The 18,644-nt window shown below is 50.6% G+C and overlaps 2 protein-coding genes across 2 annotated transcripts in view; one reads left to right on the top strand and one right to left on the bottom strand.

The window, feature by feature from the left end:
• The window catches only part of EDF1 (endothelial differentiation related factor 1), a 6,722-nt gene extending 502 nt beyond the window's left edge, over nucleotides 1–6,220 (top strand). The window contains exons 2-5 of the mRNA XM_019510431.1: nucleotides 1,721–1,772; nucleotides 3,406–3,566; nucleotides 4,090–4,183; nucleotides 5,033–6,220. Coding sequence (XP_019365976.1) covers nucleotides 1,721–1,772; nucleotides 3,406–3,566; nucleotides 4,090–4,183; nucleotides 5,033–5,094 — 369 coding nt within the window. The 3' untranslated portion in view covers nucleotides 5,095–6,220. The remainder of the gene's footprint in view (nucleotides 1–1,720; nucleotides 1,773–3,405; nucleotides 3,567–4,089; nucleotides 4,184–5,032) is intronic.
• Nucleotides 6,221–7,555: 1,335 nt separating this feature from the next.
• Nucleotides 7,556–18,644, bottom strand: part of MAMDC4 (MAM domain containing 4) — a 33,675-nt gene continuing 22,586 nt past the window's right edge. The window contains exons 17-29 of the mRNA XM_019510430.1: nucleotides 17,950–18,066; nucleotides 17,383–17,517; nucleotides 15,904–16,034; nucleotides 15,319–15,538; nucleotides 14,464–14,592; nucleotides 13,540–13,661; nucleotides 12,893–12,983; nucleotides 11,740–11,886; nucleotides 10,889–11,023; nucleotides 10,323–10,450; nucleotides 9,900–10,014; nucleotides 9,087–9,262; nucleotides 7,556–8,019 (exon numbers count right to left, since the gene is read on the bottom strand). Coding sequence (XP_019365975.1) covers nucleotides 7,990–8,019; nucleotides 9,087–9,262; nucleotides 9,900–10,014; nucleotides 10,323–10,450; nucleotides 10,889–11,023; nucleotides 11,740–11,886; nucleotides 12,893–12,983; nucleotides 13,540–13,661; nucleotides 14,464–14,592; nucleotides 15,319–15,538; nucleotides 15,904–16,034; nucleotides 17,383–17,517; nucleotides 17,950–18,066 — 1,676 coding nt within the window. The 3' untranslated portion in view covers nucleotides 7,556–7,989. The remainder of the gene's footprint in view (nucleotides 8,020–9,086; nucleotides 9,263–9,899; nucleotides 10,015–10,322; nucleotides 10,451–10,888; nucleotides 11,024–11,739; nucleotides 11,887–12,892; nucleotides 12,984–13,539; nucleotides 13,662–14,463; nucleotides 14,593–15,318; nucleotides 15,539–15,903; nucleotides 16,035–17,382; nucleotides 17,518–17,949; nucleotides 18,067–18,644) is intronic.

Here is an 18,644-nt window from a genome sequence, read left to right as displayed (position 1 = left end):
CCGTTCCAACGGCCCCCCAACAGCGCCCCCCCCCCCCGGCGCCGTCCCTCGCGCGCTGCTGCTGACTCACGCAGCTCCTCTGCTGCCCGCGACAGGCCCCGGGCTCCCGTGGTTCCCGCTGGAGTCAGGCGGACTCGAGAGGACGTGGACGTGCTCGTGCTGGAGCCCTCCCTGCTCTTATGTTTTTTGCAGGACTCTGCTCTTTTCAGTAGGGATCCGTTTGACTTGAAGAGTGGCCGGTGGTTTTGAAAACCCCGGGCCACTGAAGAAGCTGGCTGATGCAACCTGCTGGGCTGGAGCCCAAATCATACCGTTTTGCAGCAGGCCCGCCTGTGTTAGCTTGTTTTTTTTTTAGCCCCCCCATGTCACTTTCGTCCTGTGCGTGTGGTGAAACGCACGAGAAAGTTCAGTGCCCTCTTGCTGATCTTTCTCACTGCTCCTCACTAATGATTCAAGTACCAGCTTGAAACGAGCAGGGTTTTTTGTTTGTTTTTGTTTTGGCATCAGTAAAGAGAAGTAGGCCTGGCTGGTTATTTAACTTGTGTTTGGTTTGAGTCACCAGTGCTCGCTATGTTTTGGTTTGTAGGTTACGTAAAGAAATAGTCAGAAAATAAGTTGACCAGGGAGCGGGTTAACCAGATAATAGATTACTTAAAAAAATAACCAAATCTGCCCTAATACCTTAGAGCAGTGGTTCTCAAACTTTTTTTTTCTCACAGACCACTTGAAAATTGCTGAGGGTCTCAGCAAACCACTGAATAAACTTTTTTTGTTGTACAAATGGAAGCCAGCGTTTGCTCTAAGCTGCGCGGCCATGTGGGCACGCTCATGCTGCGCTGCCAGGCACGGCCACACAGCTTAGAGGGCACGTTGATCGAAGCACACCGCTCCTGTCTTAATATTAGTAGTGTCAGCTTGCAAGTACAGATGTTCTCGATTATCCCACAACCTTTCTGCGGATCACTCAAATGGAGCTTGTGGACCAGCGGTGGTCCGCTGGCCATGCTCTGAGAAACTCTGCCTTGGAGCAAACTGATGTCTTGCATCTAAATAGTCCAACTGCTAGCTAAAGTTGGGAGAGCAAAGAGAGCACTCCCACCTGAGTTGGTCTAATAAAAGTTGTTGGATTTACCCAATGAACCTTGTCTGCCTACGTCCTTAGACCAACATGGCTACAACCTTCACCCCTGCTCCTATGCACTTGTCATTCCGAGCAAGATTAGTGCTTGACAACAAGCAGTTATTCTTTAACTAGACAGAATGACTAGATGAGCCCAAAGGAAAAAACAATCTGATTATGTGAGGTTTGACTCATTTTTGTAGCTATAGATCTACTGACTTATCATTCACGGAAGCATTTTGTTCTACCTGTCCTGCCTCAAAATCTAGGTGAAGAGACGTTCACACCCACACAGTCTCCAGTCTTTCTCCAGTATATCCAAAATGTCTAAATAATGAGGAGGGTTTTCCCACTGAACCTAATAAATCTTTTTTCCAACTGTCAAAGTAAGCTACTTTCTTCCTTCTCCCTTGGTAGCTGTATTATTGTGGGTTGCCTGGATACATGCTTGTGGAGTATTTGTATGTTAGCAGCTTGGCTATATAACAAAGATTGATTACTTTCCAATAGTAAGAGTCATCCACCAGTTGTTTAAACAGAAGCCTATATCTTTATGGTGGTGCAGCGAATTTTGATTAAGTTAAATTTTCTTCTTTCCAGGCAGTCTTAGCAGCTCAGAGAAGAGGAGAAGATGTGGAAACCTCCAAGAAATGTATGTATTTCTGTCTAGGAAGTAGCAGTTATGTGCTTTCACCTAATTTCAGGATAATAAATAAGCATGCTGCCTTCAGTATGATATGATTACTTTTTTGCTCTAAAAATCATTGTTCAACAGGCAGAACTTGCCCACATCTCATTTCATTGGGGCTAATGTTTCAGGATCTAACTGAGCCATGGAACAAAATAAGACAGGAAATCTTACAGAAGTCCTGGTGAAAGTATGCTTACTAGTAGAACTAACCATGGTAATTTTTCTTTCTCCTTGTTGCATTGAAACAAAACACACTTTGCTGAATAGACAAAGTTTTCTGGGTAGATGTGATATCTTTTATTAGACCAACTGGAAAGTTCTTTGCAAGCTTTGGTGAATATTGACTCTTATAATTGTCGCTGCTTAGGAAGCTTGAGTTATTAAGCTTGTCCTGATGCAGACAATCTGCTGAACAGTGGTCGTAGCTTCATAATTTGTTGCAGCCAACTTTTTGTGTACAGAATGGTATTTAATCCCGTGTCAGTGCCTCCTACTCACCTACACAGCCTATTTTCATCTTTTCCAAACCAGTTTTTGGATAGACTATACTTGTTAATTGCCAGGCTTCTTATAAAAAGTAAAGATACTTTTTGAGCGTCATGAAGAAAACCTAGTATAACTGTTTTTGAATTACAAATGATCAAATTACTCTCACTTGAAACTTTGACCAGCCTCTATTGCAGAGGCAAAGCTGAGCGCTGGGGAAGATGGTGCCTTGTAGAGTGCCAAAGCACTGTATTGTCTGCAAAACTATTCTGTGCACAAGGAAACTGCTGATAACTTTAAGATTTCAATGTGGTGTTTTGTCTGTTGATGGCAACATGCAGTGGAGAAAATATGGGGCTCTTGAGTTGTGGGTTTTTCAAGGTCTCTTTCTGCATGTGTTCTTATATTGAGAAAATAAGGTCTGGGATAGTCTATGATAATTGGAAACTTAAGCATCCACTTCCCTCCACGCTTTTACCTCTTCCTTTTGATGTCACTCTTCTTATTTGGAATGTTGATGCCTCCATAGATTTATCTGACAAACACTGACCTTAATGTCAATAGCAAACACTTTGAGTAAGGGAAGCTTTTCACTTTTAACATGCTTGCCCTGTCAGTAAGGTAAATAGACTGTCAATACTACCAGCAAAATCTGTAGAGCTTTTACAGTTGACTTGTATTTAGAACAACAGAAACCAGCCTTCTCAGGCTTTTGTTGTGACTTGTAAATAAGATAAGTGTGTACAAATTCGGTAGTTAAATACTTTGCAAATCACCTTTTTAAAACCTGTATGCCTTGAATGTTTGAAGTGCCTTAGGGGTTGAAGTATGGGAGGTAAACTGCCGAGAGGATGTAAACCATTCTAAACAACCTTCCATTATATGCTTAGAAATGTGCAAGAGCAGGACAATGATGCATGCATTTCTTTGGCTGTTTCACTCAAAGAAAGCAGAGGGACTTGATTTCAGTTCAATGGGCACTTCAACAATTGGGATATTAAATCCTGAAAGTTTTCCAAATTTTGGAGGAGCTGAGACTTAGAAAGTACTCATCCTATCAGTACAGTTCTGAAGCCTACCTTGTCATTGTTCTTGTTTTGAATGGCAGGGGCAGCAGGGCAAAACAAACAGCATTTTATCACTAAGAATACAGCCAAGCTGGACCGAGAGACAGAAGAGTTGCACCATGACAGAGTTTCCCTTGAGGTAGGCAAAGTCATCCAGCAGGGTCGACAGAGCAAGGGCATGACCCAAAAGGATTTGGCCACAGTAAGTATTAATTGATTTCCTCTATCCTTTACTCCTGCTTCTCCCCAGCCCTGGTCTGTGTGTGAACACGTGGCACTCTTAAGCAGTGTGAACCCAGCTGCTTGTCTCCTATCTCACTGCATCAGCTGGAGAGGAGATGGGAAGTTTTGAGCCTAATGCAGTAGTTTAATTAGCAGCTGAGATGATGGACCTGTGGACTCTGTTTAGAACTTGTGAATATTCTTTACTGACTGTGAGCACAAATATGGCAAGCGGGTGGGTATTTAATGTTTCTTACTCTGTCAAAGCAAATGAGCCCTGACCTAGTAATTGCAGATTTAGGGCTTTGTCTTATCTCTGTCTGAGCTACTGAACAACGGTGTTCCTGTCATACTTTTGGTCTGCACTAGTTTGTGGTCACATAAGGCTTTTGTACTTCTGAGATAATCTTGTCAGTAGTGTTTGTATGGGGTGGCTTGGGGTTGTGCTTCTGAGTGTTTACTGTGTATTGAACTGATGTGTTTAAAGCACATCTTCTCTTTAGAAAATCAATGAAAAGCCACAAGTTATTGCTGACTACGAATCTGGAAGAGCAATCCCCAATAATCAGGTTATGGGCAAGATCGAAAGGGCCATCGGTAAGTGTTACGTACAGACTCTCAAGATATCTAAACTATTCGCAGTTGCTGGGAAGGATCGTTTCCCTTAATGGGCATGTACAGTTAGCTGCTTCTCATGTAACAAACTGACACTCTATAGGATAACAGTTAGTATTTTAGGACTGTAGCTCCAGGGGTGTCATACTCTAGATTCTAAGCCACTGCTGTTTCATGGAGTATCCTGTGTGGTTTCTCAAGGTGCATCTGCTGTTTAAAACTAAGTGCCAGCTGATCCAGAAACAAAAACTCCTAAGCTTTCATCCCTTTGCAAGAACTGAAAGGTTTTTTTAGATTGGGTCATTGCCTAGGATTTGTTTTGTACCCTCCAAGAAAGTGCTGTCATACTGGGGTGTTTCAAGGCCTGAAACTGAATCTGAAATCTGGTAGCCTGCAAGTGAGAGAACTGCCCCTCAAAAATTGTAATAGCAGGCTATATTTGCTGCTAATACTATGTGGAATGGCTGTACTTATTTACGCTTAGGCAGCAGAGTGATGCTTATGGGATGATAAAAAAATTCCTCAAAGTGTCAATCTCTGGCCAGTAGTATAGCTGGCAAGGATTATCCAGGACACACAGGATTAGCCCAGATACCTGAACTAGGATTAATTTGTTTTTTAATTTTGAACTGCCTGCTAATCATGCCTTGCGAATAAACTTCTGCCTTAATTCTTGTTTCTCCTTAGTTTTTGTCTTTTTTTTTTTGTCAGTTACCCCAAGCACTTTGAATTCATTCATGTCTAGCTAGCTAAAAATTCGGATCTTATTTTGGTGTGTAGTGAAAACTCAAGTTCTCTTGATGAAAGCTGTTTCCTTTTGTTTCGTTCCAGGGCTTAAGCTACGTGGGAAGGATATTGGAAAACCACTCGAAGCTGGTCCAAAAGGGAAATGAAAACAAAGCCTCGAAATCAGTTTGTTCAGACTGATCTCGTCTGGCTGATTCTCCTTAACCACCAGAATCTCTCTTCGTATTGCCAAGCTGAACAAGAGGGTTTCAGACTTGCTTGGGGGGGAAATCTGCAGAATCTCTACCTGCTGTAAAAAGGCAAATTTAAAGAAGCGATTTTCCTGATTTTGTTTTTCCTTCCTCCTTTCCAGAGATTGAGGAACTAAACCCAAAAACACTGCATCTAACTTCGCCAGAAAAAAATATGCATCTTGGTGTTTTAGAAGCAGCTACTGTTAAGACACTTGGGTGGTCTGAAGTGGGATCATTTAATTGAATCAGCTTTGGGGGTGGGTGGGATATATGTAACAGTTTTGGAGAGGTGGGGGTTAGTCATGTCTGTATTGGAAATGAGTGACTCCCAGTCACTGCATCACAATGACTCTTTGTTCCTTCCAGCCTGTTTTAAAGAGCTCTATAATAAAGTTTGATACCCTTCAGTTGAATGGCATAGCCACTCCTTGGATCTGCCCATTGGTACTGTTTTCAGTCTTCCATTGAGGAGGGTCTTGCCTTTCTGACTCCCTTTTAGGTCTGGCCATATAACTTAGTCTTGTTACACTTTCCACTAGACCCCATGGCTGCTTTCACAGCTTCTGGTAACTTACTCTTCCTGGGTTCTTTGGCTCTAGAGATTGGTGAAGTGTGGTGCTATCCACAATGATCTGTTCTGAACAGCCTTGATTCGAGTCCCCTGACAGTGCTGATTCCAGCTCTGTGTAGCACAGTGAAAGGGTGACTTGAGAGCAGTGAGATGGGAGTCCTAGGTTCTAGACCCCAGAGCAAAGACTGGAATCTTTTATTGTCGCCCCTATTGAATGCAAAATGCATGGGTAGTCCCCCTGAACTAGGTGCTAAGCTTCATGTTGGAGCCTTCACCAGGAAAATAGGTGGACTCTAGAGTTATGTTCCATCTTGCTGTCATACTCTGCTGCAAAGAAAGAAATGCCTTGACAGGAAGGTGGACAGTATCTATCCCAGCTAGACTAGCCTGTAATCTGGAGGTTAAGGAAATCTGAAGTTGAAATGTTGTGTTGAAGAGTATTGAAATAAAATCTCCCATGTCAGCCTGGTGGCTGGAGCACTCTGGTGCGTGTGTGTGTGTGTACCTAGAGACAAGAGTGAGTTTCAGTCTTCCATCCTCAAAAGCAATAGCTTAAGCACCTAAGTCTCAGAATAAGGTTCGGGTAAGCCCTTTTCAAGCTGCAGCGTAAAGTAGGATGTTTTCCTCCTGGCTAGTTTGTACCCCCCCCATACACACACTTGGTGAGCTGCATGTTTATCCAGTTTCTAGGCACTGGACTGTTTAAGCTCCGTGCTTAGGGCTGTGGACTTCCCTCCTGGGGCTAAGAATTTACAGATTAAGCAGGGTGATGCTGAGCCTAAGTACTTTTTATGGCTTACAACTTATCCAGGGTTACGTGGGAAGCCTCTCACAGAGTTACAAATTAAGGTTCGCATCTCAAAGGTGTTTTCTGTCAATGACTTGAAAAGACATTCCTTCAACTAAAGAGCCTTCAGAAAAGTAACCAGAGTTCTTACTGTTCTGGCCTTGCCCATTTAATTACATTTTCTTAAAGTGGTATGGTGTGTAATTGTGGATTCAGAGCTGCAGCTGAGCCATCATTGGTGCCAAGTAGAGCAAAATAATTTCCTCCAAATCCAAGGGTGGCCAATCTGTGATGCACGTGGCACAGGCAGCCTGTGTGTGGTATGCAGCCGATCAGGGAAGAGATGGGCAGCACAGTAGCAGATAGGGCAAAAAACAGCAAATCAGGGAGGAAGTAGAAGGCTGCACTGCAGATTGGGCAGGGGATCAAAGTGGTATTCAGGGAGGATGTGGGGCTAATTTGTCACACCCTTCCCAAAAAAGTTGGCTCCCCACTCTTAATCTAGATTTGGAATTTGACCATTTGCACAGTAACTGAAATGTGTCACACCTCAATCCACTAAACTTCTAGATCCTCTTCAGCTGTGCTTCTGCTAGCCCAATATCCCTGCTTTGATGTTAGGAAGAGGAGAGAGCATATACCCGAAGTACAGCACTGTACTTGTATTCATTTTTACCTTATTTCAGACCTGCTGTCCACTACTTGAATTTTGGTCCTGTCCTTCACAATTTAGTGACCCACTCTCCAGCTTGCTAAGAGTAGACGTGAGTCAGACTTCTGTAAGACACCAATTGAGCTATCCATAGCTAGGTGTCCAACTTGGGAGAGGATAACTAGTTAGGCCATTCTTTCAGCCAGCTTTTGGTAGGAGTCTTGTATGCCCATCTGGAGGCAATTATATCTAGACCACATGGTCTTAGCTGGTTTATGAGAATATCAAGGTAGGTACTCTGGCATGATGTTATACCTGCTGTTTCTTTGCACAAGAACTCAGTTTGATACACAGATAACCCAGCTTACTCCAAAACAAACACATTATAACTGTGTAGATGAAATGAACATGTATTCACACCTGCATAGATCCAGCCACCCATAAAAACATAAGATGTTTATGCATGTCCTGATTTAGTTTAGAGGAATTTTGATCTTCACATTAGCAAATACTGTAACAGACGCTGATCAACACTGGCAGAATACTTCATTGTGCTACAGAAAATCCACTTTATACAGGACAACATTGTTGTCATGTTCTTCCCCAGTTCAAAAAGGCAGGGAAGAATACAGTGCTTGTCTACTTCCCTGCAGCTGAGACAAGTATATGTGGCTCCTATTTAATTCAGTGTGCATAATGCTTCAGGTTCAAGAGCAGCCTTGGAAATCAAAGGAGTGTGAGGCTAGACCAGGCAAGTAGCTGGTAGTACTGGCTTAATCGTTCATCTCTTCCCCTTCCTTATGCCGTATGGGATATAGTGATGCTATCCTGAAAAATAAAGGGGATATAAACTAGTTGCACTTAGCCCAGCTGTGACCTAGCTGGAAAAGGACTTACTGCTTCCAGGTCAAGTAGGGGAGGTCGAAAGCAGGGATGTCAAAGTCATCTGGCCATGCAGGCAAGATGAGTTCTGTGGGACAGGTCCATGGGCTGAAGGAAGGGAAGGGAGCTGGTCCCTGCTAGATACTGGAAGGGAAGGGAGCTAGATACTACTAGGACCGTGAACCACAGTGCTGGGCTTCTACTTTCACTCATGCATGGTAGTTGAGCAGGCGAGAGCTGCAGCCTTTGAGCCCCAGCAACACTAAGGCTTCCCACAGCAGCAGCCAAACACAAAGGCAAGAGGCATAGCACTGGAGCCCCAATGCCACCACTGAAAGCCACCCAGGATCACAGGAGCTTGGTTGCTGCCATGGAAACAAGCTGCAGCTCTGAGCTTGATCCCACTGTGCTGCTGGGGACCCAGACCACAGCTCTAACCTGGGTACTTGGCTGCTGCTGCAGCAAGGTTCCCCCACTACATCCAGGGGGAATCCAGCCAGATGACCAGTTCTGTGGGTCAGATTCAGCCCACCGGATGTGTTTGACACCCCTGCTCTAATGTACCAGCCAGTGGTGCATGGCCTGACATAGAGATACCAGTACGCTCCACCATCTTTTCGTCCATAACCGATTTCTAAGAGTTGGGCTACAGCCGAAGTGCCAGCCAGAGGCTGGTGGGCTTGGGCCATCCTCCAGCATGTCAGGAGCTGCTGACTCACTGGCATTGCTGCCTGAGGACAAAACTCATCAGCTGCCTTGTAACAATAGCAAACTCAAAGCAAAAGTGATTCTACGTTTTACCAGAATCTATAAGACCAAACAAATGCACTGGTTGTAAACCTATGTGCAAATGCAGTGCAGGCAGCTGGCAAGCTGTCTCTGTCCTTGCTAGGGCTAGCTGCGCAGACTCTTTTCTCTGTGTGGCCTTCCAATAGGCAGCAACTGACCAAGACCTTTAAAAAGCCCCTGAATATGCCCTCTCCCAGTACTGATGGCCCAACCAGTGTCCTTACATCGCTGAAAGTGATGTTGTCAAAGCCTGGGCTGGTGATGCTGTTCTCTGTCCTACTCACAGACGCACTCTTCTTCAGCCAATAGCGTAGACTCACTGCTAATGCAATCAAGACCGTGAGGGCCAGGATGCTGCCAGCTGCCACTGCTGCTAAAACGCTTTTGGTAGAAGACTTGTCTGCAAGCAAGAACAAGTGGTGAGCATGCTAAGAGATGGTGACCCTGCACCAGCCCTGGCACAGGGCTTCATGGGGTTAAGCTGCAATAGGTGGCTCCTTCTCAGCTGTTGGTCAGCAAATAGCTTCTAAATGACTGCAGCAGCAACATTAAGGACAGAGCAGGCCCTTGCCTGTCCTGGGCCTGAGCAGTCAGTTTTATGCTTTCCACCTCTGCCGCTGGCCTTGTCCACACCCTTTCTCACACTATGGCGCATCTTCCCCAGTTGGACTGCCCCATGCAGGGCAGGAAGAGCACTCCAATTCCCCTTCCCCAGAAGTGGACAAGGTGCAGTGTTAGAGAGCTAGCATGTGTAAAAGCTCTGTTGTTTTAAGGACTGAAAGGCAACAGGAGGTTGAATGTCAGAAAAAGTGTGTTCTGGGGCTTAAGGTGTGGACTGACAGGAAGGTTGGGCTCTGATCCCAGTGCTGCTTCAAAGCCCCGTTATAGACTAGGGTGAATCATTTCACTTTCTAGACCCAGGCACCCTCCCATTAGACAGGCACTAAGACTGAGAACTTGTGAGGCTGGGCTCAGGGGCAGTTACTGCAAGGAAAGAAGAACAGTTGTTCCAAGCTGTTACGGTGTTAGGCCCCCACCTTCCACTGGGAGCATCTGGTCCAAATCACAACCCTGCCCATCCCTGTACTTGACATCATCCAGGGCAATGGTCCCTCCGATCGGCCACGCTCCATTAGTCACTTCAAAGACAATCTGCAGGGCAAGAGGGGATCCTGCCTGAGCCCCATGCATGCACCAGAGGGGAGCAGCAGCAGTATGCCCAGGAAGGGATGGGGAGAGGAAGAATGGGACTACTGGCTCTGGGCCTAATTGAAGGGGGATGGGGTAGTGACATCAGCACCCAGTTGCAAGCCAGGGGCACCTTCCCTTCCCAACCTGGGCACTGAATCTGCCTCCCTGTTGCCCTGTTAGCAAATGCCCTGTGCAAAGAGAGAGAGCAGGGTGGGAGTCTCCCATGGTGCTGGACAGGGCAGTGAAGACGGGGCCTGCCCTGATGTTACCTGGAACTCCTCAGGGCTCTGCAGGGGGATCATCCTGTTCTTCCAGCCTTGCCCCTGGTGCCCTCCAGTGCTCCACACCATTAGCTGCCCTGCCGGGCTGTACAGCTTCACCCTCAGCTCTCCGCTGTCTGGAACAGAGATGGGGGGATCTGACATCAATGCAGGTGGGCAGTGGGAGCTCAGTCTTTGCTCTTCCTGCTCCCATTCAGGGCCCCCACAGCACCTCACCACCATGAGGCAGAGAGAGCCCCAGCATGCCCTGCCAGTCCCATCCTACAGAGGAGGAAGTGGAAGCCAGACGATACACCATGCTCAGTGCCACCCTAGCTCTTGCCATCTGGAGACAGATGAATTCTATTGGGCACTTGGCACCCAGAGCTGCCTTGCCAGAGACAGTATTACCCAGAAGTCTCTGCCCACCATAAGCCCCTGAGCAGCTGGTTCTATAGCAGGGTAGGAACAAAGGGTCCCTCATCTCCCTGTGCCCTTCTTTCTGCCAAGCCCAAGGCCCCTCCAGAGCACCCCATTCCTTTTCTCCAGCACTCAGGGCACCTGGCACCACTTACAGAAATGTGCCAGGAAGTCCATGTGATACCAGAACTGGAGGCAGGCACCCGTGGTAGCAGGCAGGTGCTCGCTCACCAGCAAGGCCCTGCTCCCCCCGGGGCCCAGCACACTGGCATCAAAGTAGGTGTAGTGCCCTACAAAGGAAAGGGGCAGGTGAGCACAGGCAGGAACAGGCCTCTGGGCCAGACTGCTCCCCCTCACTGGGAGAGCGCCTACCCACCAACACATCACCCCCACCAACTCTTGGACAGGCAGACTAAGTGCAGTAGCCTCAGATCCTCTTCCACAAACACCCCCTCCCCACCAATGGTCCCTGAGAGCCAGGCAGAGGTGAAGTATGGTGGTGGCTTAGCAGGGTGGGGGACACTGGACCTGCTGCTTCCTGAGCTGTGCCTGCTCTAGGGATAAAGATGGCTCCATTCAGGATCCCTCGTCCCCCTGAGACTGTGCCACCCCATGCAAACCACCTCCAACAGGCAGTCACTGGACTGCTGATGGCCCCAAACCTATTCCTGAACCAAATAACCATCTCCCCCTAGACTGGTCTGTGTCAGACTGAGCCCAGATCAAACAGTTCCCCTCCTCCCAGGCCCCTCTGAGCCTGACCCCCACCCCACCCCACCCCACCGTTCAGCTTCCCTTCCCACTGCCAGGAAGACTGCATGGCCATCAGTGCAAGCCAGAGGGGGTTTGGGATATACTGACTCACCAGCCCCTCTAAGGTGAGGGACAGGGACAGGTCCCTCCCATGGGCCCCCAGGCTTCCTGGAGGGTGATTTCACCCTCAGCCTGAGCCTCATTGACACAGCATCTGCATGTGCCTGGCCAGGATATCCTGGCATGCTCTCACCTTCCTTGGTGCCCAGCGTGTGGTCCTCCTGGGGGCCTGGGTACTTTGAGGGGCTGGCCCCACTCTTCCAGCCCCAGGCAAAGCCATGCAGATGGGGGTCAGAGGAGGTTCTCCAGCCACAAGTGTCCAACTCAAAGTCACAGGAACCTGCCAAGGAATAACATCACCTGCCCCTGCAACAGCAGCACATGGCTGGGTGGCACTTCACCAGAATCCCTCTGCCCACAGAGTGCAGGACCAGGCCCCTTCTGCCTGAGGCAGGACTGTAGGGCTGGACCCTCCACACAGTCTTGTGGGTCATTCCTAACCCTGGATGATGGGCTCCTGTTGGACAGAGGAAAGCTGCCCCAGACCTACCTGGGCACACAGGGCAGCTCATTTATTTATGCCTGGAGTTTGCCCCTGTGTTAACCTCCACCCAAAGGCAGTGAGCTGAGACCTAGCAACCCATCCCACCTGCCCTGACCTGCTCTACCCCTCACAGCGACCAATGCCAAATGCTTTATGGTGGTTATACAATACACACCGCATGCAGTACCATTTCAATCCCCTGCCCCAAGTTGGTTGCACAGAGACTCACAGCCCTAGTCACTGTCCCCAGCTGTGGGCATCTCCTGTGACTGCCCTGACACCCTGGAGAAGATTAAGGAAGTAGCTGTCTGAAACACTGAGCTTCAAGACAGCCTGGGAAAGGCAGGATGGCTGAGCCATGATGTCCAAGGCTGCTCTGGCCTGGCCAGCTACGCACCTGGCTTTCCTTGGATACAAGTGCTTGGGGCTCTTGCTGATATAGCTCAGCACACGGTAACCCTGGGCTCAAGCCAAAGGGAAAAGGAGCAAAAGTGCAGCAACTGGAATTGGAGCATTTGAGGTCACATCCAAGGACTGATTAAACACTTTACGCAGGGAGAGGGGTTGCAGTTTCATGACCCCTCTTTTGCCACCCAGCTATGATCTGCTGCCTCTTGCCATGGGCAGGGGCAAGTGACATCCTGCCCCTGCAAAGGGATGGCCCAGATCTGATGGGTCACATCCTGGCCCTGGCAGCACAGAGTCTCTCCACTCAGAAACTGACTGTTTCTGGTCTAACCCTCCTGAGTACAGATGCTCAGCCTGGGGCAGGCTGGAGCTCAGGCATGGTTTAAGGCTATACCTGGTTCCGGGCAGCTACCATCCTTCAGGTGAAGATCATCTAATGCAATGTAGGACTGTTCCCTGCCAGCACCCACCGCCTCAAATATCACCTGCCGGGACATGCAGAGGAAAAGGATCATGCAGGAGCCACCTCAAGGAGTCTCCTGGGAGCAGGCCAGTCATCAATATGGAGTCTGCGATGACTGGGATGTTAACCCCACTATTGACTCAGGGCTCCCAGGGGAGCTGTAAGGAGTCTCCAGCACAGTGCTCTGATCCAGCCCTCCTGGACCAATGCCTGGCAGAATGCCCTGGGAACGTATCACCAGCTTCATCTCCTCTTGCCTAGGCTACACCTGCTCCAAGGCTCCTCATAGTGCTACAGCTCAGAGGACTTTTGCCCCCGGATCAGCTCTCTCAGCTGGGCAGAAGGGCCCAGTCCAGCCCCAGTCCCAACCCTGCCCTGTGGAGAAGACTTCTGAAAGTGCGGCGTGGCTTTGCTCTAACAAGCAGCTGCAGAAATGGCCAGTTTTCTGGTCCCAGAGCTCAGATCTCTACAATGGCAGCATCCCACCCAGCCTGCATCCAGAGGCAGGCAGGTTGCTGCCTTCAGTGCCCCTGGGCCCAGAGCTGCAATACAGATGACCCCTTTGCCCCTTGTCTCACCTTCCATGCCCCATCCGCTTGGACAGCCACGCTGCCATAGTGCCAGGCATCCCCCTGCATTGAGCTCACACTGAACAGCTGCCTCCGTGCACCCTGTTCCTCCATGTAGATGTTCAGGGAACCTAAATGAGACCCAGAGGCTGAAGACATGTCTCAAGGGTGACCAGAGGCCCTTCTGTTCCTGCCCATGGCCAAAGGGAGCTGTGGTACTGATAAGCCCATTGCAGGGATAGCACTAACTGATTGATGAAACACCCTTTCTCCTCCAGAGAAACAGCGTGGGCAGTGGGCAGAGCATGGCTCCTGGAGTTGGGACACCTGGGTTCCAGTCTGGACTTGCTGCATGGAGCTTGGGTCTATCACTGGACCTGCCTGAGCCTATCATCACCATACCCAGGGGCTAATAATGATATGCTGCATGACCAGCAGAGGCAAAGAGCTTCAGAGATGGGCAGGCTCCACCATAAGGAGGAACCCACATGCCAGGTCTCTATGGCCACTCCCAGAAGCCACTGGCCAGTTATGCTGGAGCAGAGCCCAGAGTGGCCAAGGCAAGCTCCAGCCATCCCTTGGTGAGAACAGGCAGAGTCTGGTCTGGCCCAGTCACCGTTGGGAAGGAGTTTTATTTGGCTCCCAGGTAGCTCTTCTGTGGCCCCATCCCCACAGCGGGGGAGACACCCATGCAGCTCAGAACGTGGTGCCCCAGCCCCCCCTGGAAAGGGGCAGGGTCATGCCCTGCCAGCACCCCCAGCCGGTCTGCGGCAGAACTGTGCACAGAATCCAGGAGTCCCAACTCTCAGGCCTGTGCTTCAGCCAGGTTTCCTCCCCAGCCACATGTCTGTGCCACATCAACTGTCCAATGTTCCTGCATTGACCAGCAGCAGGAATGAGGAGGAGAAGCAAAGGCAAGGCTACCATGCTCACCTGAGTCTGTGCTCAGGCGGTACCAGAAGGTCAGGCACTGGGTATGAGTCAAGGGCACATACAGCTCAGAGGCCAGGGTGGCTGCACGGGGCAGGGAGCTCTTGCTTGTATTGATGATCATATAGTACCCTGGAAGAACAAAACCCACCAGCTTTGCAGGAGTCGCTCACTGGAACACCTGGGCACTTGGCTTCCTGAGCACAAGGTACAGCAGTGGCACCACTCAGCCCATCCCGCCTCTGCGGGCCCCTCCATTGGCAAGAAGGGGGACCTGATGATTCCCCCAAGTGATGAAAATCCAATGAATAAATGGGTCTCCATGGGCACTGGCAGCAGTAGGCACCCCAGGGGGATGCCCTGAAAACCTCCAGTGGGCACTATGACATTCAAAGCTGCTGGGAGGCAGCAAGACACTCTGAATGACCCTGCATTGATTGCCAGGCCCCACCTGACCCTGGCTCATCCTTGCCATGTTGGCAATGGCAGCAATGGCTTTGCGCCCCCTGCCCCATCCCTCATCCAGCACTGGGCTTTGCACCCTGGCTCAGTCCATGCTGCATCATTCCAACCACTCTCACAGCTGCTTCCACCCTCACTCCAAACCCAGAGAACCAGATGTAAGCTCCCATGGCAGCCTGATCCCAGAGGCACATGGGAAAGCAGTCCTCTAGCCCCTGCCCTCACCACACCTCCATGCAACGCAGCCTTTGCGTCCCAAAGTCCAGAGCTCCACGAGGGCAGAGGATCCCCAAAGCCCATGGGGCTGCTACAGAGAGTCAGCAGCTGCCCCACAGACCCTGAGGCCGCGAGGAGTTGCCCCATGTCCCCAGAGAAGCCTCATGGAGCTTGCATTACCTCTGGCTGTGCCTGTGGTGTGGTCGGTGGAAGGGCCAGTGACTGCAGTGCCGGTGGCATTGCTCTGTCTTGCCCATGAATGCTCCCCACTGGCAGTGAAGCCACAAGCACTTGCCTCGAACGAGCAGTGCTCCTGTGCCCTGCAGGTGCCAGACTTCACTGAGAGGTCATCCAGGGCCATGTGCCCCAGGTACCCATCACGGAGAGCCTCGAAAATCAGCTACAAGGGAGAGAGGAGGAACACAGCACTGAGCACCAGCCCCACCAGCCTATGCCTATGCCATACCACCATGTCACTTGCCTTGGCCTGCCCAGGGAGGGACAAAGTGGCTCCAGAGAGCACCCCCAAGGTCTGATGGAGGATGCAAGGCCAAGGGGGCCTGACAGTGCTGTGGGGATTTGGATCTGGGCTCTGTGCCTTGGGCCTAGAGGTTTTCTCTTTAAATGCCAGCCATGTGCTCAGTGCTGTACGGACATTGAGGCATCCTCAGGTCTGTCCCTAGCCAGGCTAGTGATCAAAGCATAGCCCTAGAAGGCAGCAAGCTTCAAGTCCTCCTGGCTCTGAGCAGAGCCTGGGGGTCTTACCTGGTATTTCTGTTTGGGCTGGTGATGGAGCGTTACGGATCCCAGGTGCCAGGCACTGCCCTGTGCTCCTGTTCTGGTCCAGAGCACTGTCTCTGCCTCCCCATCATGCTTTATCTTGAGGTTCAACGTGCCTGGGATAGACCCAAAGAGTGATGAAGCCAGCAAAGATGGGCAGGGAGGGCTTCTGTAGCACTCTCCTCCCAAAGGATCCCAAAACCATCATCCATGTGCAAGGTAGCCCACTCTGGGGTGAAGGGAGGGGTCCCTCCAGGGCAGCACACGCACACCAACTCTTAGCAGGACTAGGGCCCTCCAAGCAGAGCAGATGGGCACTGGGATTTAGCATCTCAGAGACCCACATGGATCTTAGCTGATCACTCTCGGAAGAGACCAAGCTGAACATCAGAGGTTGGGACCTATATGCATGCTTGGGGGTGAGAGCAGGGGGCGTTTTAATTAGAACAGTTTTCAGACAGCCACTCTAATTAAAACAGCTTACTATCACGTGTATTAAGCCCTGCTGCATTTCAAAAAGGCTGTGGGAGCGCTTTAACTGAAGCTCGTTCGACAAGGTTTAGTTAAAGCCCTCCTGCCGCCATTTTGAAATGCAGGGGGCTTAATACATGTGGCGGTGAGGCGATGCCGGAGCGTTCTCATTAGAACACGGACCAGACTCCATCAATCTAATTAGAACGGGAACAAGCACGTCTACAAGCAGCCTGTGCTCCTAGGAGCCTAGAGGGCTGAAATCTGTGGTGGATCAGGCCCCCAGGCACAGGTCGTGGGAGACTGTTCTAGGGGAACTGCCCCCAAATAGAGGCCTGCTGGAGCAGCTGGGAGAGGAGCCTCTGCAGGCTGGCAGGGCTGAGGCGCTGTGCTGGTGCCAGCAGGTCTGCCTTCCCCTGTGGGGCTTTGGGGAGGGAAGGGGCCACAATGAGGGAAACGCTGTCCGGGTGCAGGCAGGAGCTGTGGAAGTTCGGGACAGAGCCCTGCAATGCCCAACGGGCCCCTTCTACCAGGGTTCGAATAAGCCCAATGCACTGCAGGGCAGCTTCTTTCCCAGCATGCACTGGGGTGACGTACAGCATGGACAACACCCCAGATGGGGAAGCATCTCTCCCAGCATGCACTGGGGTGACGTGTCCAGCATGGACAACACCCCAGATGGGGAGCATCTCTCCCAGCAGGCACTGGCGTGATCTATTCAGCATCAACACTGTTCTCTCTGAAAAGCAGCTCTCAGAGGAGGCAACTCTGGTCCTTGGCTCCTGTCTGAGTCCTGACCCCACAAGCAGTTACTACTGTGTAGCACCACTGTAGGCCTGTGTCCGTCAAATTCAATGCCACCAGCTCATGGGCAGATACTGGGAATGTCAGGTGCACCCTTCAGAGATGAGGTGGGAAAGAACTACTCTCTCCCTGGGCCCATAGAGAACATGTCTGTCCCAGCCCCCAGGGGCCATGCCACATGCCACCTACCAATCTGGGGGCCATCCATGCGGTACCAGAACAAGAAGCACTGGATTTCAGCAGCCGGATCCAGGAGGTAGGTGAGGAGACGGGCACTGAGGCCTCGGGCCTCCTGAGCAGAAGGATCCATAGCCATGAAAAACCCTGTGCAAAGCAAATGCATCTGCAACAATAAGGGCAGGGTGGGGAGGCCAGGAAAGGGCAGCTGCAGAAAGTTGCATGCCCCAGCGCCAGCCTCCCAGACAGCTGCGTGCTCTTCCCCTCGTCCTTATCCCACAGGAGCACAGACAAAGCTCTGCCTCCCAGAGACATCAGCCAGGCTCAGATCCAAACATACCCAGGCTCTTCCGGTACAGCTCGACCACAGCAGACCCTGCCTGCTCCCTGCTGGGACTGAGGAAATGCCCTCACAGCCCAGTCATGGACAGAACCACCTGTTTCTGGTCCCGGTCATATTGAATTGCAGGAGAAGGTGAGAAGTTCCCCCCTGCTGCACTCCAGGGGTTCCTGGGACAAGCCCCCCCTGTCACACACCTGTTGTGGCTACTGGGGGAGGCCCCCAGGGCTTGTGCCTACCATGGCCCGTGGTGTGGTCAGAGCCCAGCCCCTGACCGGTGCCTCGCACCCATTCAAAGTCATCATTCTCGTCCTGGTACCAGCCACCTAGGCCCTTCTCGAAGTTGCAAGACAGCTCTGTCCAGAAAGTGGAAAGACAAAGACATAGAATCATGAAATCATAAAAAATGCAGGTTGGAAGAGACCTCAGGTCATCCAGTCCAACCCCCCTGCTCAAAGCAGGACCATCTCTACCTGCATGAGTACAGCCAGGGGTGAGCAGGGGAGGCTCCAGAGCAGCTACTATGTAGCTGGCACCCTCAAACTAAACTCACCTGCTCTGGGCTGAGCCCCACATGGGGGCAACTCTAGGCCTGCTCTGATCCACCTCCCTGTCCATGCCACACACCCGCTCGCTAGTGGTTACAAGTAAGGAGCTGGGAGCCAGGACTTCTGGGCTCCCTGCTCCCCTGATGGGGAAGCCATCAGTGAGAACAAGGGACCTGGAAGTCAGCAACTCCCTGGTTCCTCTCCCAGCCCTGCTACTAATTCCCTGTGTGATCCTGAATAACTCACTTCATTTTACCCATGTCTCAGTTTCTCCATCTGTAATGTGTCATTGGGAGGCTGAATCTCCTGCCCTTGTGAGGCACTGGGACAACCCTGTGTGAAAGGACCAGGCCGTTTACAATCTAACCCCCCCCCCCCCCCCCCCC

This window comes from Gavialis gangeticus, unplaced genomic scaffold, assembly GCF_001723915.1.
Source record: "Gavialis gangeticus isolate Ggan-Ray unplaced genomic scaffold, GavGan_comp1, whole genome shotgun sequence".
NCBI classification, from domain to species: domain Eukaryota; kingdom Metazoa; phylum Chordata; order Crocodylia; family Gavialidae; genus Gavialis; species Gavialis gangeticus.
This window is presented reverse-complemented; position numbering and strand designations above follow the sequence as displayed.